At 48.4% G+C, this 24,042-nt stretch overlaps 1 protein-coding gene across 1 annotated transcript in view; it reads right to left on the minus strand.

Moving 5' to 3' along the window:
- Positions 1 to 24,042, minus strand: part of LOC146863507 (uncharacterized) — a 136,223-nt gene that overhangs the window by 68,286 nt on the left and 43,895 nt on the right. The window contains exons 2-3 of the mRNA XM_085643183.1: positions 15,136 to 15,228; positions 8,766 to 8,884 (exon numbers count right to left, since the gene is read on the minus strand). Of these exons, the coding sequence (XP_085499309.1) occupies positions 8,766 to 8,884; positions 15,136 to 15,228 (212 nt within the window). The remainder of the gene's footprint in view (positions 1 to 8,765; positions 8,885 to 15,135; positions 15,229 to 24,042) is intronic.

A 24,042-nucleotide genomic window follows, 5' to 3' on the forward strand; every position in this document is an offset into this window, starting at 1 on the left:
AGAGCCATGTCACCTACCTGATCGACATGGAGTCTCCCCGGAACCCCCTCCGGGTTCTGCACGCTAACCGGCTCAAGCCCCACTTTGCCCGGACTGAGCTAAGCCTACTGCTAGCGACCGACGACGGGGGCGAAGGCGACTCCGAGCCCCTATCCGACCTGCGGACCAGCGACCACGACGGGACCATCAAAAGCGTCCAACTCGCCCCCTCCCTGACCCCGGAACAGCACCACGACTGTCAGCAACTGTTGCAGCCCTTTGCGGCCCTCTTCTCCCTCACTCCGGGGGTGACTTCATGGTGTGTCCACGATGTCGACACTGGGGACAGTCCCCCCGTGCGACACAGAGCCTACAGAGTACCCGACCGAGTGCGGGCCTGCATCCAGGCTGAGGTGACGAAGATGCTGGCCCTCGGGGTCATCGAGCCCTCCGACAGCCCGTGGGCCAGTCCCGTCGTCCTGGTGCCCAAAGCCGCCGCACCAGGCACCCCCCCGGAGCTACGATTTTGTGTGGACTACCGGGCCCTGAACACCGTTACCAAGACCGATGCCCATCCTCTTCCCCGGGCCGACGAGCTCATCGACCGCTTAGGGGCAGCCCGCTACCTGAGCACTTTTGACCTCACCGCCGGGTACTGGCAGATCCGGCTCACCCCCGGTGCCCAAGAAAGATCCGCTTTCTCCACCCCTGACGGGCACTACCACTTTCGGGTGATGCCCTTCGGCATGAAGAACGCCCCGGCCACCTTCCAGAGACTAGTGAACAAGGTCCTGGCCGGGCTAGAGGCCTTCAGCGCGGCTTATTTGGATGACATTGCCGTATACAGCAGCCACTGGGTTGAGCACCTGGGACACCTCAAAGCAGTCCTGACCGCCCTCCAAAGGGCCGGGCTCACGATCAAGGCCAGCAAATGCCAGATAGGCCAAGGATCGGTGACCTATCTGGGCCATCAAGTAGGGAGCGGCCAGGTGGCTCCCCTCCAACCGAAAGTTGATGCCATCCATGCGTGGGAACCCCCCACCACCCAGACAGCTGTCCGGGCCTTCCTGGGCCTCACCGGGTACTACCGGCGATTCATCAGAGACTATGGGAGCATTGTCGGCCCCCTCACAGAGCTCACGTCAAAAAAGCAGCCCAAGAAGGTACACTGGACCCCCCGCCGCCAGGCGGCCTTCGAGGCCCTCAAAACGGCAATGTGCACGGCCCCCGTGCTATAGGCCCCGGACTACAGCAAGGAGTTCGTGGTGCAGACGGACGCCGCCGAATATGGAATTGGGGCCGTCCTGTCCCAGGTAGATTCGGAGGGACTCGACAGACCCGTGGCCTTCATCAGCCGACGGCTGCTGCCCCGGGAACAGCGGTGGAGCACCATCGAGCGGGAGGCCTTCGCTGTAGTGTGGGCCCTCAAAAAGCTCCGGCCCTATCTCTTCGGCACCCACTTCCGGGTCCAGATCGACCACCGGCCCTTGCGGTGGTTAATGCAAATGAGGGGCGAGAGCCCCAAGCTGCTGCGATGGTCCATCTCGCTGCAAGGGATGGACTTTTCTGTCGAACACCGGCCCGGCAGTGACCACGCCAACGCCGACGGCCTGTCCCGCTTCTTCCGCCTCGACGAGGAGAACCCCCAAGGAAATGGGTGACTCTCCCTGCCTTCGGCTGGGGGGGACGCCTGTTGGACCCGGCCTCGTGGCGTGGTCTTAACCCTCTTGGTTTGTGCTCGTCCCCCCGCACCGGCCTACACGGGCCGCCCTTTCAGGCCACCAGGGACCTCTCCTTCCTTCGAGGTCCCCCTTGGATTGTATCTATTTGCCTACACCTGCCTCAGCGGCCCCTTTTCCAGGCCGCACAGGAACCCCTCATCTCTTCGGGGTTCCCTCCATGCTTGCTCCACGCACCAGCCCACGCAACCCGGCTCCCCCCGGCCTCGGCCCCAGCGAAGCCCCGACATCGAGGCACCAAGATCGGGCCAGGGGGCACCACGTGGCCACTTCACCTCTCCCGGAGGAGGAGAGTTTCGATGGGACCCCCACCGTCCCCCCACACCCAGGTGCGATCATCCTCCGGCCTCCCCGGGCCTGGCGCCTCTCCCGCTGGGCGTCTGGCCTCTCCCAGCCCGGCCTCTCCGCCCCCCCCAGGCGCGAGGGTCCGGACATCAAAGAGCTCCAGACCTATATCTGGGGCAACCCCGCAAGGGAACGGCAGTTGTATCCCGGAGTCAAGAGCCCTGCTGATGGAATCGCGGCTGACCCTACGGAGAAGAACTTTTGCTTGACCCTATAACCCGAGCCCAGCTGACTGCGTCGCGGCTTCACCTTATTGAGACAAGGAACCTCACGGAACATCGGGGCCCTGCTGACGCCGTCGCGGCCCAACCTCGCTGAAGCCTCCCCAGAGCCCTGCTGACGTCGTCGCGGCTCGAGCTGAACTGAACCACCTGAAGAGCCCTGCTGACCTAGTCGCGGCTCAAGCTCCACGAACCGATCACCAGAGCCCTGCTGACGCCGTCGCGGCTCGACCCCTCCGGGACACGGAGTCCCTCCAGCTTGAGGAACAAGAACTGGGCCTAAGGTACCCTCGTACCCCGCCACTACCAAAGACTGTCCCGCTACCCCGTCCCTACCAAAGACTTTGAGACTCTTGCGGATCCCTCGATCCCCCCTTGTATATATCGATAACCGTAACCTCCTAAATGCTGATAAAGAATTGCTCATCGTGATAAACAGCCTCGAGTCCTGTGTGGTGGTGTTACTGTGCTGGTACGGTATAGGAGAAGGACCTTTCCTAGGAGGCTTCTCAGCAGCGCTCGGCTACTTCGTACAGTGTGGGGGCCCCCCTGGGTGGTCACTCCGACTCCCCCAGGGTCCGCCTTCCAACAGAAGCTTGTAGTGGTGATGCCCATGGCGCAATTCATGATTTCTGATCAAGTGAGCTTGCCCTCCAGTATGACCTTCTTGGCTTCCTACCAGGATGAGGTCGATGATGGAGCCGACGTCAGACCACATTTGGCAGTCATAACAGCCTAAAATCACTGAATCAGGTGGCGCTGAAATAGGAGTAGATGGGTTCTTGGAACTATGTTGTGTGCCTGAGACATCACTGGGTCAGGCTTAAGGTGTCCTATCAAACATGAAGGGGAATCCTCTGGTCCTGTATTTTTTACCAATGTGAGGGAGGACAGCCGCTACTGTGGGAAGGTTCTTTATCAGCTTGACTCCTTCTTCCCAGTTGTAAACAACGATTGTTATAGAGTGCACTGATTTTCTTGCCTGCTCTTTCAAATCATAGAGTTAACAGTCAGACTGTTTCACTGACATGGAAAGATGAAATCTGGTAGACGCTGCAGGAGGCTGGCTCAGTATATAGTGTCCACCTATGGTGATACACTGTGCACTGAGTCCACGCAACCCTTAGTGATAGTGTTTATACTCACCTGGTGTGGTTCTTTCTTGTGTGAAAGCGTACCTCTTCCTGAATAAGCCTTAGCTGCTCTCCACAGCCACCCCTTGCATAGCTGGTGTCGTAACCGCCCATAGATGCCAATGGAGGTTCGTGGAATATCAGCAGCTATAGAGTCTCATGGACCAGGTCGGTGGAACCAGGATGTGGAATCCAGATGAGAAGAACCTGAAAACAGGAGTGACAGAGTCTAAGCCACCCGGAGATGACCAGGAGGCACTGGAGGCAGAATACCAGTCCTAGTCCTTGCTGTAGCATGGTGAGATTGAACTAGCAGCTGTGGAGACCAGGTGATGATGCAGGAGCACAGGAGCCTTCCACAAGCTATCCCAAGCCAGTCGATGAGTGCAGGAAGATTAGTGTCCGGCAGGACCACCAACAAGTCTTGGCAAGCACAAACACTACTTGACAACCTGGAAGGTTTTGGCCTGTCACAGATAGTCAAAGGTCCCACACATAAAGCGCTCCACACACTTGATGGCATTTTTACCAACCAGGCCTCCATTGTAATTGACAAGATTCTACCACTTACATTAACAGACCATGAGGGCAATATTCTTCACTTTACCCGCTACACAGACTCCATCCTCGCCAGTAGAGCGCCCACCACCAATTTCCACTCTTGGCGGAATATCAACTCTGACACCCTAGCTAATCTGTTAGGCAACAATATACCACTGCTAACATGCGATCCCAGCCTGCTATGACTATTGGATTCGATCCGCTATAGATCAAGTGGCCCCCATGAGATTAATCAACCAAAAAAGGCACAGAGCCACCGCCCTCTGGTATTGTTCAGAGTTAAATACTCTGAAATCTAAGTGCAGACGCCTAGAACACGTTTTGAGGATAGACTACAGCGTGGAAGGTAAAACTCACTATAACCAGGCTCTAACGGAATACAAAGCTGCCATTATTAGGGCAAAGAAGGAATTCTACACCAATAAAATAGAAATGTCTAAGAACTCCACTAAAGAGCTCTTTAAGACAGTCTCTGCACTATCTAAACTCCAACAGGGAAATCAGTTCAGTCCTGATCAAATTCTATGTGACAATATGGCGTCTCTCTGCCAAACCAAAATTCAATCCATTTACACCGTACTAAAGGAGACAGGCTCTGCCCCCCAAACCTTACCCCTTGATGAACTGGAGAAAGGACCAGCAATCTCCAATCCGTTGGTCAGTTTCTCACCTATTACGCTTGATTCTGTGAATAATCTTTTGCTGACCATAAAGTCTGGCTCTCCAGATGATCCATGTCCCCGAGACATTATTCATGGTGTCTCAAACCTAATCAGTCTGACTCTTGCCCCTCTACAAAACACCATCATAAAGTCTGGTGACTTTCCGTCAGTGTGGAAGAAGGCTTGCATTAGGCCTATCATAACCCTCCTTGCACCCCCATGACGTCACCAACTACCGCCCTATTTCCTGCCTGCCTTTGGCAGCTAAGGTCCTGGAGAAAGCCTTAAATAAAGAATTAAATGACTACCTTGACTCTAATAACATACTAGACAGCACTCAACATGGCTTTCGGTCCAACCACTCGACTGAGTCCGCACTAGTCATGGCCACGAAGGAACTTCGATTGCAAATTGACAGAGGTGGCCTGGCGGTCCTGATCCTGTTGGATCTATCCGTCATGTTCGATATGGCGAACCATTCCGTTCTCACGTGACGGCTGGGGGCAATCGGGATTCGGGATTCCACTCTGGCCCTTCTTACCTCCTTCCTAACAGGGATAGAACATAAGATCTGCTGGGATAACCTTAATTCAGACAATTTTCACCTTCTGTGCGGAGTCCCTCAGGGCTCAGCGCTTTCACCCAGACTGTTTATTATATATGTAACCCCACTGGCGAAACTGGTTAAGCACCATGGCTTTTCGCTTGTGTCATACGCCAATGACACACAAATCATAATTTCCATATCCTCTTTAGGAAATGTGCCCTCAGCCAGGTTTCACAACTGTCTGACCCACATTATTCAACGGATGAACCTCAACTATCTGAAATTGAATACTCAGAAGACGGAGGTGATGGAGTTCGGCTCCGGTCCTCCCATCTGGAACCCTGACTGGTGGCCGGCAGAGGCAGGAGCATGTCCACTCCCTGTGAGTAAAATGAGAAACCTGGGTGTGGTGTTTGACACCCAGCTCAGCTTTATGGGACAGATAAATCAGGTTACCTCCTCGTGCTGCTCCACTTTAAGAACTTTGTGGAAGATCTTACCGTTTTTCCCGATGGAGTTCAGAAAAACGGTGGTGATAGCACTTGTTCTGTCTCGAGTTGATTACTGCACTGCTCTTTATCTTGGGGCGGATAAGAGACAATTGTACAAATTGCAATCCTTAGAGAACGCACCTGCCCGGACTCTACTGAACCTTCCTAAATATAGCCATATACCTGGGGCCATTAGAAAACTTCATTGGCTCCCTGTCAAAGAGCAAACTGAAGTCAAGGCTCTGTGCTTGGTTCATAAAACCTTACATGGTGAAGGACCCGCAGAATATCTCAAATTATTCCAGTGGTACACTCCGGGTCCTTCCAGAGGACATCAAGCCAAGCACTGGCTAAGGTCCAAAGAGTCAAGAAGACAAAATGGGGTGGCTGAAGTCTCCCTCATTTAGCTCCCAAACTATGAAATGAGTTACCACTTAATATCAGATCCCTATCGGTCCACACACACTTTTGAGCCTGTCTGAAGACTTGGTTTTTCCCTGCTAAGTGACAACTTTCTCTTCCTGGGCTTTCCCATATCTTTGCTATCTTAGCGCCAAGACGCCTCGGCAATCGAGCGCTATATAAACTTTTTCTTACTTACTTACAGATGGCTGCTACCGCTCACGTTGAGAAACCTTCCGTTCATGTTGAGGAAGGTGCCGCTCGAGTAGAACATCTACTCGAACGGCAGAAAGAAGCAGGGCTCTCTTGTGCAGCACGTGGTGCCATTCGTGATGATTTTACTGTCTGGGACAAGAATCCAGCGCAAAAAATTAGCACGAACGGCTCCACGTAACGCTCTGCGCTGGCTACAGAGCTCTGCATCGAGAACAAGGGACAAGGGAACCCTACTCACAAGGAGCCTAGGGTGTGAAAAGTATTTAACCAAAGAACAATGGCTCCTGTGGACTAATACAAACTTATTTATAATAATAAAGCCTACACAATGGCAATATTCAGGGTTAAAGTTGATGTAAAAAAGAGAGCAGCCGAACACACCATAGAAGTCAATAGTGGTAAATAGTTGTTTATGCAATGAGTTGAAAGACAAAACAATACATGTGTAGTATTTCAAAAAGAAAAAATCAACAATATTCATTAACATTAGTGTTTAGGAACCTAAACAAATGGAGGTTAAAAAGAAGAGACGCTAGCACACATCCCTGCCGTACACCTTAATCTATAGGGAAAGATTCATTACATTCATCTGATGGTCCATATGTATTATTGCCTGTGTCGCCGTTGTCACTCTTAAAACTGTCCCCCCCTGCGCCGCCAGCGACTGCCATGACCTTGTACGATCAACAAGGTCAAATGCTGACTTCAAATCAATGAAGGTTAGATACCATGATGCATTTTTATTACAGCATATTTGTAGCATCTCAAGTTAAACCAGATGGTTTGATGGATTGTTCCGACCCTTGACCTAAAGCCAGCCTGTACCTTGGTTAGAATATTGTCCTCATCCCCCCTGCCTTGGAGTCCATTTAATACAATTTTGCTGAGAATTTTGCCTGCTCCATCTGAAAGGGAAATAGGTCTTAGTTGAAGGACAACTACAGTCCCCTTTCTTATAAATGGGTACCAGGGCCGCAGATCACCAGAAATGGGGAATAACATTGCTAGCTATGGATGCATGAAATACCTTTGTAAGCACTCTGGCCCCAGCTGCAGATCTTCCTGAAAGAGATCAGTGACCCTAAACCCGGCCTGGTGCTTTACAATTGTTCTTACCGACCCGCGCCCTTTGTACCTCTGGTGGTAAAATGCCCATCAAGGGGTAGTTGTATGCTGTTACTTATTCAAAGAGGGCAAATGACTTGTGCTAGGACGTTCACACCTATACAGGTCACTTAAATGGCCCCCACTCCCTGGGATCCATATGGCCCCACTCCCTTGGACCTCTATGGCCCCCACTCTCAGGGACTTATATGGCCCCCACTCCCTGGGACCTATATGGCCCTCCTCCCTGGGACCTATATGGCCCCCACATCCTGAGACCTCAATGGCACACACTCACTGGAACATCTATGACCCCCACTCTCTGGGACCTCTATAGCTCCCACTCCCTGGGACCTATGTGGCCCCCACTCCCTGAGACGTCTATGGCCCCCATTTCCTGGGACCTATGTGGCCCCCACTCCCTGAGACGTGTATGGCCCTCACTCCCAGGGACCTCTATGGCCCCCACTCCCTGGGACCTATGTGGCCCCCACTCCCTGAGACGTCTATGGCCCCCCACTCCCTGGGACCTATATGGCCCCCACTCACTGGGACCTATATAGCCCCCACTCCCTGGGACGTATATTATCCCCATTACCTGGGAACTATATGGCCCCCACTCCCTGGGACCTATATGGCCCCAACTCCCTGGGACTTCCTGGTGGCGCTGGCATTATGCCTTTAAAACTTTGTGCTTCGTGCTATAACATTCCTTATAGTACCAACGGGGGTAACTGTGCCTGCTTGGACCACCCTTCACTGATAATATTGGCCACAACCACAGGAGTTTCAATCCATGAACCATTAGACCCTACATAATCAATACATTGAGGTCAGCATCCTCTGGGGCATTAAGGGTGCCGGGTCATTTTTATAATTGACTTGTGCTATTCCCTTCTCTGGCTGTGTCTTCCCTGCTGGTCAGCTAGGATGAGTGTTAGAATGTCTGATGACGTCACGGAATGCTTGAGTGCCTGGCTTGGGTGTGAAGTGTCAGTTGATAGATGCAGGCTGGGCGGCAGGGGGGCTGCTCCTGGTGGGGCGACATTCCATCTACCTGTCTTCTCCTAATGAACTTAACTTGTAAATAAGCTTTAATAAATCCAAGCTGTTTTATAGACCTGGCCCCTGGACATTCAATTTACCACATTCATATCTTGTCATGATTGCTTTTAATAGAGGGATTTCATTCAGATGTGTCTCTTTACTCCATCCAGTGCTTCTCCTGTTATGTAGGGCTCTCCTACTGCTCGTCACAGTGACGCTACATTAGAAACGTGCTGCCCGTAATCTCCACCATGACCCCCGCCCACGGATCATGCCCCCGCCACCCGCCGCCTTTGACCCCTGTACCAGGTCACTTACTGTTGCCGTCACTGGGTCCAGAGCTGGCGCTCTCCAAGATGGTGAACATGAACCCAAGGGTGAGGAGTGCCCTGAACCCCATGATGCTCTCGGGGTGCTCTGCTATCGGCGTCTTCTTCCTGTGGGGAACAATATGCAGATTTTGGTGTTTAATGCACAAACTCCACATGGTCTGACAAGTATCACACACTTCTCCCTGTTCGGTTCTGGCAGGTTTTACAGAGGGTGAGATATTTAATGCACCCTGTAATTACCGGAAGTGGTAGACACCCCCTGCTCAGATTTCTGATCCGTGACCAAACAGGGGTTGTCGTGAGACAGTTTTACCCCTACATGTCATGGTGTCGGCACGTGCAGACCAGTCCTCGACGGCAGCGACAAGCGGCACATTTGGGGCGCAGCCGACAAGCCAGCGGGGGCTCGGAGATGGCGAGTGGATAATTCTATTTATAAAGAACACTTTGTATTTTATTTCTTTCTTTATCATTTGTACTGAACACTAAATGGAGTAAACCAAACACAGGCACAGAAAATCGATGGTTATAGAAGGAAACAACAATCAGAAAACAAGCACTGGCAAAGCTAATAGATCTGTCCTTTGCCGCTGTGTTGTATTTTTTAAATTCAAGCTTAGTCCACAAAATCAAACAATTTAAAAAAAAGCTAAGGCCACTTTAACGTGACTGTTGTAGGCTTATACATTTTATTTACAAATTAGGTAACATTTACTGAGGTGGCCTCTTTAGGAGTGACATATTTTGGTAATATTAATCCTTTCAGTTATGCCTGCATGTTATTATGATTATTATTTGTGATGGAGACACGAGTAAATCACCACAGAATATGGCCCTCTGATTGCAAGCAGTTACGCTCTTTAGCTCAGCAGTTTTAAGAAGCAAAGGAACATAGATCACCCTCTAACTGGGCACCCAAGGTGCAGGCTAAATAAATAACCAGTATTTAAACATGAAGCGCACGTTGAACCAGCTTTGTCACTGAAGAGAAAGGAACTATTTTAGACAGATGTAAACAAGTGCACTGTCTTTGTGCAATCACTCCAAGGGAAGGGAGCCCGTGGGTAAAGTGCGCTGACCCATTGCACCATAGGTCTCCACGGCCAGACCTAAAAAGAGGGTGTGATCAAAGCAATCAGGGTTTAGGGGCCTATTAATGAAAAGGCATGGTGCTGTGCGTGGCGTGACAGGGAAGGGGCAGGAATGCACCGTATTTAACAATATGTCGTGCATTTTCCCTCTTTTCCCAGCACCGGTTCAAAATGTGCCGCCTCGCACCAACACCGGCACCCTTGCACCTTAGTGCAAGGGTGCCTGCTTTGGAAGTAGCATTGTTTTTCTGCAAGAAGAACAACCTTCCTGCACAAGAACCATCCCCTGAGGCCTTTTCCTTTTCCTCTTTCCATGTCTGCCACAGAGTGCAGCACACACAGAAAGAGGAAAAATGGAGGAGAAACAAACTTATTTCTGCTCGCTACGCCTCACCTGGGGCGGCGTAGCAGTTTTGGCCCCTTCCCAGGTCTACCGCTTCTGGTAAATCTGGGAGTGGGTTAAAATCCATGGGTGTCACGTGGGAGCACCCATGCTCCACCCATGAAACGCTTCTCTGGGGCAGAATAACGCAATACAGTGATTTGCACTGTGTTGTGTAACTCCAGATGTATCAAGCCACTTTGGGCCGTTCCAGGGCGGCCTTGCGTGGCTTTATAAATCATGTTTATTTGTTGTGTCACGCTTGCACTCTGTTGCGTGGTGCAAGTGTGACGCAACGACATGACAAATGTGGCCCTCAATGTTTTGTAGAGAACAGATTCCTGATCCTTCAAGGTGATCTGTCTCTTGCTGAACTGGTGGAAAGTTGTCTTGCTTTGATGGCCAGCGCTCTTCACTTATGAATGTTGCGAAGGTACTTACGGGGTCCTGGTCAAACTTGCCAAAGCTTATCAGTAGAAAAGGTCTAGTAGAAAGGCAAACATATGAAATTTGGTGCTTGAATTACCATGCCAAGGTATGCTAATTTCCAACTTTGGAATAGGAGGTATTTACACCCAGTAAATATCTCACCCAGGGTACCTTATTTTCTGGTTGTAGTAATATCTCACTCTGAGACTCGAATGTGAAAATCCTTTTCAATGACAGTGAGTAGTTAGTCTTTGTTCGATGGAAAGTGACTGATCAGGGAGATGGTCTATGGAATGGATCGATCGTATTTGCTCGCAGAAGATCATAAGTGGGTAACTGGTACGGCAAGTTCAGGGATGGAAGAAAACTTTCTTAAGAAGGTTTCAGGGGCTCTAGGGATGGGGGTTCGGTTTGAGAATTGGTGGGGGAGAGAGTCTGCTGCCTTCTTTCAAAGGTTTAGATCCATTGGAGGAAGATGGTATAATCCATGTGTAGGGGGCATCAATACTAGCATTTGTTGCACTTTAAACTGAAGGGGTGTGATTAGATAAGTGGAGCTTACCCGAGTGTTTCTGGGGGGTAGTAAGGAGGAATAAGTAGAGAGAGAGGGGTATGAGAAGAATTGAAGTGAACGCGGAGGACCTGCGGTGGTCGTAGAGTCCAGCGACCAAGGAGTGGCCAGTTTTGGAAACGTGAACTACCGGGGAAAGCGAATCACTCAAAGTTTTGAGTATCCAGGATGGTTGTCCTGTGGGTCACTTAAAGGGTGGGATCCTATGATGGGGGTGGGGGGGGCATGGATCTCTTGAGGAGTAAAGTTCTGAGGCTCAAGGGGACACCAATCAGTGAATGATGGAAGTTATAGGGAGACAGAGGACGTGGGTCATTTAAAGTGTGCGGTTAATAAGCTGTGTAGGACACACACCACTGGAAGGGTGAAGTCCCTACGGTCTGTGGTGATCAAACACTGAATGAGTGAAATCCCTTTGCTGCATTAGGCATCAGTCACTTCTAGGCGCTGTCCTCACCATTGGTAGGACACCACTTAATCGTAGCGTGATATTGTTAGATTGTTGGGGTACGAGACACCCTAGAGTGCAAGGTTTATCAACCCCTCCAACATTCCACCTCTACTTCTTCACCTTTCCACCTGCACTAGGCTGGGCACCTTTGACCCCCCCATGGAGCTGTGGGAGGAGGACCCTGGAAGGGATTCTAAGAGCTACTGCAAGTGGAATTAAGAGACGTCTCTCCTGGCCCAGAATGTTTACTCAGAAGCGTACGAGTTGAGTCATATCTTTGCTACCGTGGTGGACACATTATTTGGTTGGATTTATCAATGTATTCATTTTTCCTTAAGAGCCGCTGTCTTTGCTCCTCTCCGAATCCCTGGTGTTCTTTTTTCTGTATCTTAATTTATTAATTAGAATGAATAAATAAAAATAAACATTTTAAATGATGCATGTGCCCGGGCCTCAGTCTCATCTGAGAAGAGCAGGATGCGACGGGGCCATGATGCACATCAGGAAGGGACGGAAGAGCTGTGGGGTCACTCTGGGGTGGTGAGTATGGACAGCTAATGACTCAAGTACCATGGCCTACCACTGCGGGGGAGGACACCCCGCAGCACATGTTTTCATATGTATTTTGTCCTTGGGATAGGAATACACCGTATTTAACAATATAAAGTCATTTTTCTCTCTTTTCCCAGCACTGGTGCACAATGCGCCCCCTAGCGCCAACGCAGGTACATTGTGAGCAGGATTGTTTGGCTGCCAGTTTGCAGTACCACATTAAGGATCACGGAAGGGCACTGTCTGCAGGTAACGTAATATTTTTGTCCATATGTTAATGCTGTTCAACCGTATATTTACGGTTCATTCATGCAGAGCGTTTATTATTATGGTGAGCACTCCAAGTAAATGTATTAAGCTCCGCCTGCACTACTGACAGTGGTTCCAGTATAACAATCTGTACAAATGTTTTCAAAGTTTAGCATAATGAGGCTATGTATAATGCTCCCAGAAGGCTCTCTGATTTGATGCAAATATTTGCAGAAGCTTGAAAGGATTGATGATTCTTTGCTTTCAAAATAAAATGTTCATAAAAAAATGAAAGCAGGAAAAAACATTTTGCTAAACTACTGTAAAATTTCAGGTACCATTTCTTTGCAGCATCATTCAGTAACATGTGCTGATGCGTGCTAATATTTCCCAAAAATATTCATAATAGAAAATCCGCGTAACCAGTTTAAATAAGATTATGGGAAACAAAAATAAACAGGCATTGGCAAAGCCAATAAGTCTGAAATTGGTGGTCACCTTTTCAGTTTTGTCAATGGGTAACTTGTTTTGGCATGGTTTTTTGTAAAAACCTTATTGGTGCTGTAGCTTCCGGGCGCTCACCATTATAAAAAACATTGGCAAAAGCAAAAATGTTTTTTTTTAATTTCAAAAAGCACACACTGCCACAGTAGTTACTGGCACAGAACAAACCTACTTTGTGTGCAGATATACTCTTTGTGAAAGAGCAGAATGCTGTGACTCACAGTGAAGCCAGCCGATAGACCGAGAGAGAGACAGAATTTTAATAAACACAAAAGGTCACGGTCAACGCCAGACCAAATTAGGGGCCCAATTATTAAATAAAGTCTCAAAAGAGCACCAATGGTCTATGTCCTTGCATTAATTGCAACTATACTGCTTTCGTAAATTCCCAAGAATTTACAGAAGTAGGACAAGAATTAATACTCCTAGAAAATATTTGTGAACTACATTTTAGCATGAGCAAATATGCATGTAGATTTGCTCATGGAAAAATGTGAGTGTTTGCAAGTTCACTTTCCCTCCAACCACTTTTCTCCCAACCCTGGAAGAAGGTTTAAGTCTGCCATTGTGAGGAGTTAATTTCCAACATTTCTCAGGATAGGAAAAGATTAGAGAAGAGTTGTTGAAAACCCTTAAAACATGCAATTCAATAGGTTTGCATAGACTCCAAGGGCATTCCAACCCTGGAACTATTGCTTACCACTACCTTCAGTCCCAGTATGTAGATCTGCGGAAACATGGCAATATAAGGGGATTGCAAGTATTCAAACACTACTATGGTATGAGCCCTGGCATAATCAGGGAGGCTGTATCAGAGCTCTTATATAATGAGATTGCTGCCATAATTCTTCGCTGCACTACATGCCACCAAAGGGGCATGTGGATTTTGTTACAGGACAAGTAGATTTATGAAGAAACCTACCCCATGGACAAGTAGATATTTTATTAAATTCCGCACCCCTACTCAAGTACTATGGCATTCCACTGAGGGGGAGGACGTGAGGACACCCCGCCATGCACATGAAGTGTTGGCCATGGCAATGCATGCCAAGGGTCAAAGGGTCAGAGAGGAGGGTGAAATTAGCAACCATTCCATTGACCAATCACAGTGCTAAGGCGAGGAACAGTAATCTGGCCATACGGAGCCTATTATGGACCTCAAGGCTGCAGCCAATGACCCTCAGGAATGAGAACCGCCTATTGGCTGGACCTCCCACAACACTACTCCCCAGAGAATGGTGACCTCAGGCTCACCTTCTGTCTGATGTAGGAGGGTGAGTCTCACTGCTGCCAGCTGTCTCTTCAGAGACCTCCCACACCCAGTGAGTGACTGCGTCAGGTATCACTGCTGCCAGCTGTCTCTTCAGGGATCTCCCACACTGAGTGAGTGGCTGTGTCAGGTCTCACTGCTGCCAGCTGTCTCTTCAGGGACCTCCCACAACAGTACTCCCTAGTGAACGGTGACCTCAGACGCTTACCTTCTGTCTGATGTCGGAGGATGAGTCTGACTGCTGCCAGCTGTCTCTTCAGGGACCTCCCAGTCTGAGTGAGTGAGTGACTGTGTCAGATCTCACTGCTGCCAGCTGTCTCTGCAGGGACCTCCCACAACACTACTCCCCAGAGAGTGGTGACCTCAGACGCTTACCTTCTGTCTGATGTCAGAGGGTGAGTCTCACAGCTGCCACCTGTCTCTTCAGGGATCTCCCACATCACTACTCCCCAAAGAGAGGTGACCTAAGACGCTTACCTTCTGTCTGATGTCGGAGGGTGAGTCTCACAGCTGTCTCTTCAGGGACCTCCCATAACACTACTCCCCAGAGAGTGGTGACCTCAGACGCTTACCTTCTTTATGATGTTGGAGTGTGAGTCTCATAGCTGTCTCTTCAGGGATCTCCCACATCACTACTCCCCAGAGAGTGGTGACCTCAGACGCTTACCTTCTTTCTGATGTTGGAGTGTGAGTCTCATAGCTGTCTCTTCAGGGATCTCCCACATCACTACTCCCCAGAGAGAGGTGACCTCAGAAGCTTACCTTCTGTCTGATGTCGGTGGGTGAGTCTCACAGCTGTCTCTTCAGGGACCTCCCACAACACTACTCCCCAGAGAGTGGAGAGCTCAGACGCTTACCTTCTGTCAGATGTCGGAGAGTGAGTCTCACTGCTGCCAGCTGTCTCTTCAGGGATCTCCCAATCTGAGTGAGTGTCAGTGAGAGAAGAATCTCTGTAAATATAGAGCCAAAAATGCAAATTATATGGAAGATCTGGGACAAAGAATGCATGACATCACTCACCATCAGCAGCTTCCTGCCCTGCAACTTATGATCAAATGAACCAGAAATATTACAGCCCACACAAATGTTTTCAGGCAAACACAGGCAAACACAGGCTTCACATGACGTACATTCTATATTTTATACTGTACCATTCAGCGCCGTAAAGAATAAACCAATGTTACGCAATATCAAACCATCCAAAATAAGGGTAACATTTTATTAGCATTTAGAGAAACACTCAAGACCATATTAGGTAATTGAACCTGGCATTAATTAACCACCCGGAAACCATGTGCTGCTCACCCCTAAAGGAAGGGACAAGACTCAACAGGTATATCTTCAATTTTACATTATATAATCGTTACAATATTAAATTATGCGGTAATGACAGAGGCAAGGGCACTTCCAGGAAAACCTGTGCTCACTTTCAAAGCTTAGGACGGGTTTACAAAAGAAAGAAACATTACATTTAGAGTTTTTTTTTAAATATAAGAACTTTAATCTTTACTCTTATCTGCTCAATAATATTCAGGGGCCTAATGACAAGCCCCTTGCGCTGCCGGTGCATCACTTTTTCCCATATTAAAAGCCTCTAAATGTCATTGCCATTTTGTTTCCAGTTTGTTATGAAGTATCAGTGAGTCGCAGGTGGTCTTTCCTTGTCTGCATCCCTCTGGAACAAGAAAAGACAAGCTATAATCACTGATATTTCATAGCGCCAAGCCACCAGTGAAATGCGCAAAGCGGGTTGGGGCGGGCAGAAAATGCACAAGTGCCCCTAGGACTCTATGCAAAGTAAGAAGAACTAAAGTCACACAAAGTGCCTCAACCCGGCTCACAACAATTAGCAAAAGGAGGGGAGGGTCATGAATTGTCCTATGCAATATGTTAAATTTCCATGAAATACCACAAATTACACTTTGATGAGTTTTTAATGTTTAAAGTGAAAAATAGTACCTAAAAGATCAAAGTGTCAACCGTGGATATCTGGTCACGCAAGACTAGGTGAGCAGGGGTCTGTGGTGGCTCCTGAGTGGGTGTTCTTCATGGTCGTGGTGGTTTCTTCAGTGGTAGCAGGTTTCCAGGTGGTGATGGTCAGCTGGTTGTTCGTGGTGGGGAGGGGCGCAGTGTCCTGAGCCTGTTTGCTGAAGTTGTCGTAGAGGGCCTTGATTTTCAGGTGGAAGTAGGAGCTGAGCTTGTTACAGAGGTCCTGAGAAGGAGTGACGTCTGGGGGTTTGGTGAACTGCAGGTTGTTTCCTTCGGGGGCTCCAGGAGCTGGATACCCTTCTAGAGAGGAGGGCGGAACAGGATTTGCTGCTGCGGAGAAGAACATAGCAGGAGATACCACAAAGTCAGACTGAACGACGATACACCTTAAGCGGATCAGCGAGCAGGTAGGTTTTCCGGTTTTCTCTTGGTTTTCAGGCTCTTTTCAGCAAATAATTCTTCAAAGTCCCAAGTTTCAGATTTGGGTCATCTGGTCACCATCAGCAACACGTCCAAAGCTCCAGGACTACAGGAGAAAAACTTGGAGGGTCAGGACTCACTCAGGCTGGATCCAGGTACGAAGTCTAGATGGTTGGAGCCTTTTCTGTCTCTGATGCTCTGATCAGGAAGGCAGTCAACTAGTCTTGGGAGTCACACTGGAAGGAATGGGTTCAATCAGAAGTGCATGTCTCAAACAGCAGGGCAGTCCTTAGAGGGCACAGGGCAGTCCTTAGAGGGCACTCGGCTGGCTTCAGGCAGCAAACCACTCCCCTTGGAGCAGCAAAGCAGTCCGCTGAAGTCCACAGCAGACCACAGGCAGCAGGGCAGCACTCTGACACTCTTTCCGCAGGTCCAGAAGTAAACTAAAGAGTGGGTCTGAAGGTCCTATTTTTATACCTGATCCCCACTTTGGGGTGGGAGAAACTTCTGGAGTCTTCCAAATAAATAGATAATTTGCGATCAAAACAACAAAAATCCAACTAGTAGAACCAGAGATATGCGATTTTAAAGAGTTAAGTGAAAATAGTGCCTAAAAACACAAAGTGCCAACCGTGGTTATCTGGTTGCGCGTCACAAATTGAGATGACCACAATGGAGAACAGGCCAGATAGAAAGAACCAGTTGGGCCTGCTCAACAAGACTACTTTAAATCCTGATTGCAAAGTGTTGTGAGGTCCGGCTTCGAGGATGTGTCGCACAACTGAGGAGATGCGGATCCAGGGGGGAGATGTGCTGCGCGGCGCAGTGTCAGTTCCGAGGATCTGCGATGATGCTAGGTCCTGCACCGTTGTCGAAAAGGCCATCGCCAAGGTACTTCTGATGGGAAGTTGTGCTTCAAAGATGAATTAAGCACCGGCGGGTTCCAAAGAAGTTGCGGGGCTTGCCATAGACGAGGGGCTTGCAATGCGAAAACCTGCATGAAGAATGCGTCATGCATCAGTGGTTCCGAGGAGGGTCAAGGTGGCAATGTGAAACTCTGCACCGGGGACGGTTCATGAAGCTGTCTCAATGTGGAGTTTGGTGAGGCGGTGTGCCGGTCAGTGGCTCGGAAGCATGGGTTGTGCAGGGACCACAGATGGGCTGGCTCAGCACCTTAAGGTCCACTTTCAAGGGTCCAGGATGGGGTGGCTTCACTTGGGAGGGTTGGACTCAGAGCAGACAGAGTCTAGGTGCTGGGTTCAACCTGGTTGGAGCCTTCTGTCCCTGAGGCTCTGGCCAGGAGGCCAGCCAACCAGCCCTTAGAGTCACTCTGGTAGTCCTGGGTTCAAGATGGAGGTCCAGGCCTTGACTCAGGCAGCAGGGCTGCAGAGTGGCAGTCCTTCTTGCAGAGCAGCACGGCAGTCCTCCTTCTGAGTCATCCACAGGTCCAGATGTGTACCTAACAGTTGGTTCTAAGGGTTAAATATTTTTACATGGTGCGCACTTTGAAGTAGGAGAAGTTTCCAGAGGTTTCCACCCCCAGAGGTAGCTGGAGTTTCCTGCTTCTCTGCCCTGGCCCTAGATTTTCTGGGGTCACAATAGACTAGTGTCAAACCCCTTTGTGAGAGTGCTAATGGAGAGGCTTTGTGATGTAGGAGACAGCAAAGTTTTAGGACAACATATGACGCTTTTAACGGTAACTGTCCTTATTCAGTTTACCCCACTCCTTCTGTCCTGATGAAGACCGACATAAAAGGATTTAAAGGATCTCTTCTCCTTGGGTCGAAACGTTGACAACCTCACCAGCTTAGCCTGGACCAAGCTATTATCCCCATGGAGGGAGTTAATTGATTGAAGCACACACCTCTACTCTATATATATCCGTTAAGTTATTTACCATTACTGCAAATGTGCTACATGCAGCGGCCTGTGTGCACTGAGAATTGTATTTTCGTTTCTATTGTATAAATATCAGTCACCTTCGCACAAGCACCTTTCCAGCACTTTTTTGCACATAATGGAGCAACTGTTAAATTTTGAACTATCTTTATATATTAGCAATTGTTGATATATTTTGAAGTGTTTGCATATATCTAGCTCAGTTGTATGTTTTTCATTTCTCGCGCCTTCCACCCTCCTGTTTTAATCACTTACAGGAGTAACAAACTGAGAGTAATACTGTGTAATTTGTGAGAATTTGATTCTTGTTTCCTTCTTTATGGTTTAGACCATTTTGTTGTCTGTATCGAATTTTACCCAGATCCTACATCGTTTTTAGGTAACCCTATTATTTTGTAATAACTTTCTAAAAGTGGCATTTTAAGAATTGTGATTAAACATCCGACTTAACCATAAAAAGGGCTTTTAATTGCAATTCTATAGACTCCAAACTTGATATTTCTACCTGCTTTTAATAAAAAGTTATAATTTATCGAATGTAATTCAGTAATCCGATGTTTATCTTTGGGATAGGTAGGCCTTGCAATAGTGAAAAACAAATGTAAGTGTTTTTTACTACCAGGACATAGAAACATTAAGGTACATATCCAACTTTTTAAATGCATTGCACCCTGCCCCCTGGGCTCTCGAGTGCCTACAGTAGGGATGACTTATATGTATTAACAAGGAAAGTTTGAGCCTGACATAAGAGTTATTTTCCCGGGTTGAAATGGCAATTTAAAACAACACACACAGGCTGCAATGGTAGGCCTGAGCCATCCTGACTGGTCTACCTAAGAGGGTGGTACAATAAGTATTGCAGGCCACTGATAGCATTTAATTTGCAGGCCCTGGATATGTGAAGTACCACTTTACTAGGGGCTTACAAGTAAATTAAATATGGCATTTGGGTGGAAGCCAATTCTACCATGTTAAAGGGAGAGATCACACGCAGTGGTAAAGTGCACTGAGTCCTAAAGCCAGCAAAAACGAAGACAGCACACTGGAGAGTTGAAGGCACAAAGTTAGGAGGAAATCACCCAAGGATGCGGGGTCTAACCATTATTAAATGAAATAAGTTAACCCAATGCTATCCTCTCATAGTAGTGAAAAACACATTTGTGAGTTTTTGACCACCAGGTCATGTAATACTTTCAAGGTACACAACTTATATGTAAAAACATAAATAAATTAAAATATGTAATAAAAAGAGAGTATTAAACTTTGCAAACAGGTTATTTCTTCAAGTAAAATTTATATTTTACACCTGCAAGCAGGCCGTAATGGCAGGCCTGAGACATGTTTTAAAGGTCTACTTAGGAGGGTGGCACAATAAGTGCTGCACACCCACTAATAGCATTTAAGTTACCCACCCTGGGTGTATGGTATTAAATGACTCAATAATATGCAAGAGTAAGAGAAGGACGCACAAATTAAATGAAAGTGGGATTAACATTGAGTGCTGTATGACTATAAATCTTATCCACGTGTGCCATCTGTACTTATGGCGCAAAGATTCTTTGAGCCAAGTCTTGGACCTGGAGATCACCTAGAAACATTATTAGATTTGATGATCTGTCTGTCAAAGGCTGCTGACAGATTTAACAAGGCCTCGCTCCTCTTATGATCTTCTTCATATGGTCCATCTTAAGAGGGCTTCCTTGCGTTCTCGCAGGAGTGGAACAAAGATCCATTAACAATAAAGAGTGATTGATTAAGAGCTGGAAGCTCCTCCATTCCCTTTGTCTTACGATGGACAAATAACCGATGTCTTTTTCCAGCACCTGCCCCCGGATGCAGTGATACCACATCTTCAACAAATCCAGCGCCACCATCGCACCCCATCTCCGCAAGGCCATCAACATCTCCTTCGAGACCGCGACCTTCCTGGAGAGCTGGAAGCACGCCAAGATCAACGCCTTGCTCAAGAAACCCAAGCCAGATCCGAGGGACCTTAAGAACTTCCGGCCCATCTCCCTGCTCCCGTTCCCGGCAAAGGTCATTGAGAAAACCATCAACAAACAGCTGACCCGCTACCTCGAGGAGAACAACATCCCGGACCCGTCCCAGTCCGGGTTCCGCAGAAACCACAGCACCGAAACTGCCCTCAACGCCGCCACAGATGACATCAGGGCCCTGGTAGACAACGGCAAAACCGCAGCCCTCATCCTCCTGGACCTATCAGCTGCCTTCGACACGGTGTGCCACCGCACCCTATGCACACGCCTCCACAATGCAAGGATCCGAGACTAGGCTCTGGAATGGACCACCTCCTTCCTCTCCGGCAGAACCCAGAACGTCCGCCTCCACCCTTTCCATTCCAAAGCCTCCAAGATCATCTGCGGCGTACCCCAAGGATCACCCTTCAGCCCGACATTGTTCAACATCTACATGGCCCCACTCACCCACGTCGCCAGATTGCACGACCTCAACATCATCTCGTATGCCGACGACACACAGCTGATCCTCTCCCTCACCAAGGACCCCCTCACCGCCAAGACCAACCTCCACGAAGGAATGAAAGCCGTCACCGAATGGATGAAGAACAGCCGTCTGAAGCTGAACTCGGACAAGACGGAGTTCCTCATCCTCGGCTCCACCCCCTCAGCCTGGGACGACTTCTGGTGGCCGACCGCCCTGGGAGCAGCACCAATGCCCACCGACCACGCACGCAACCTGGGGTTCGTCCTCGACTCAACACTCTCCATGACCAAGCAAGTCAACAATGTCTCATCCTCCTGCTTCAACACCCTCTGCATGATCCGCAAGATCTACAGGTGGATCCCCACCGACACAAGAAAAACGGTCACCCAGGCCCTCGTCAGCAGCAGGCTGGACTACGGAAACGCCCTCTATGTGGGAGTTCCGGCCAAACTGCTGAAACGACTTCAACACATATAGAATGCCTCGGCCCGCCTGATCCGTGACATCCCTCGACACAGCCACATCACACCCCACCTGAGAGACCTGCACTGGCTGCCCGTCAACAAGAGGATCACCTTCAAGCTCCTCACCCACACACACAAGGCACTCCACGACACCGGACCAGCATACCTCAACAGACCGAGGAGGGATTATCACAACTAACACTATGGGGATGAGCGTTTATCACAACTAATACTGTGGGGAGGAGGGGTTATCACAACTAATACTATGGGGAGGAGGGGTTATCACAACTAACACTATGGGGAGATGGGATATCACAACTATTACTATGAGGAGGAGGAGGGGTTATCACAACTAATACTGTGGGGAGGAGGGGTTATCACAACTATTACTATGGGGAGGAGGGGTTATCTCAACTAATACTAGGGGGATGACGGTTTATCACAACTAATACTTTGGGGAGGAGGGGTTATCACAACTAATACTGTGGGGGGGAGGGGTTATCACAACTAATACTATGGGGAGGCGGGGTTATCACAACTAATACTTTGGGGAGGAGGGATTATCACAACTAATACCGTGGGGAGGAGGGGTTATCACAACTAATACTATGGGGAGGAGGGGTTATCACAACTATTACTATGGGGAGGAGGGGTTATCTCAACTAATACTATGGGGATGAGGGTTTATCACAACTAATACTTTGGGGAGGAGGGGTTATCACAACTAATACTATGGGGAAGAGGGGTTATCACAACTAATACTTTGGGGAGGAGGGGGTATCACAACTAATACTGTGGGGAGGAAGGGTTATCACAACTATTACTGTGAGAAGGAGGGTTATCACAACTAATACTGTGGGGAGGAGGGGTTATCACAACTAATACTGTGGGGAGGAGGGGTTATCACAACTATTACTGTGAGAAGGAGGGTTATCACAACTAATACTGTGGGTAGGAGGGGTTATCACAACTAATACTATGGGGAGGAGGGGTTATCACAACTAATACTGTGGGGGGGAGGGGTTATCACAACTAATACTATGGGGAGGCGGGGTTATCACAACTAATACTTTGGGGAGGAGGGATTATCACAACTAATACTGTGGGGAGGAGGGGTTATCACAACTAATACTATGGGGAGGAGGGGTTATCACAACTATTACAATGGGGATGAGGGGTTATCTCAACTAATACTATGGGGAGGAGGGGTTATCACAACTAATACTATGGGGAAGAGGGGTTATCACAACTAATACTTTGGGGAGGAGGGGTTATCACAACTAATACTGTGGGGAGGAAGGGTTATCACAACTATTACTGTGAAAAGGAGGGTTATCACAACTAATACTGTGGGGAGGAGGGGTTATCACAACTATTACTGTGAGAAGGAGGGTTATCACAACTAATACTGTGGGTAGGAGGGGTTATCACAACTAATACTATGGGGAGGAGGGGTTATCACAAGTAATTATATGGGCAGGAGGGGTTATCACAACGAATACTGTGGGGAGGATTGGTTATCACAATGAATACTGTGGGGAGGACGGGTTATCACAAATAATACTACGGGGAGAAGGGGTTAACACAACTAATACTATGGGGAGGATTGGTTATCACAACTAATACTGTGGGGAGTACGGGTTATCACAACTAATACTATAGGGAGGAGGGGTTATCACAACTAATACTGTGGCGAGGAGGTGTTATCATAACTAATACTGTGGGGAGGAGGAGTTATCACAATTAATACTATGGGGAGGCCGGGTTATCACAACTAATACTATGGGGAAGAGGGGTTAACACAACTAATACTATGGGGAGGATTGGTTATCACAACTAATACTGTGGGGAGGAGGGGTTATCACAATTAATACTATGGGGAGGAGGGGTTATCACAACTGTTACTATGAGGAGGAGTGGTTATCACAATAACAGTAAAGAGGTGAGGGTTTATCACAACTAATACTTTGGGGAGGAGGGATTATCACAACTAATACTGTGGGAGGAGTGGTTATCACAATTAATACTATGGGGAGGAGGGGTTATCACAACTAATACTATGGGGAATAAGGGTTAACACAACTAATACTATGGGGAGGATTGGTTATCACAACTAATACTGTGGGGAGGAGGGGTTATCACAATTAATACTATGGGGAGGAGGGGTTATCACAACTGTTACTATGAGGAGGAGTGGTCATCACAATAACACTAAAGGGGTGAGGGTGTATCACAACTAATACTTTGGGGAGGAGGGGTTATCACAACTAATACTGTGGGGAGGAGGGGTTATCACAACTAATACTATGGGGCGTAGGGGTTATTACAATTAATCCTATGGGGAGGATTGGTTATCACAGCTAATACTATGGGGAGGAGGGGTTATCACAATTAATGCTTTGGGGAGGCCGGGTTATCACAACTAATTCTATGGGGAAGAGGGGTTATCATAACTATTACTATAGGGAGGATTGTTTATCACAACTAATACTATGGGTAGGAGGGGTTATCACAACTAATACTATAAGC

The sequence above is a fragment of the Triturus cristatus genome, chromosome 2_2 (assembly GCF_964204655.1).
Source record: "Triturus cristatus chromosome 2_2, aTriCri1.1, whole genome shotgun sequence".
NCBI lineage: Eukaryota > Metazoa > Chordata > Amphibia > Caudata > Salamandridae > Triturus > Triturus cristatus.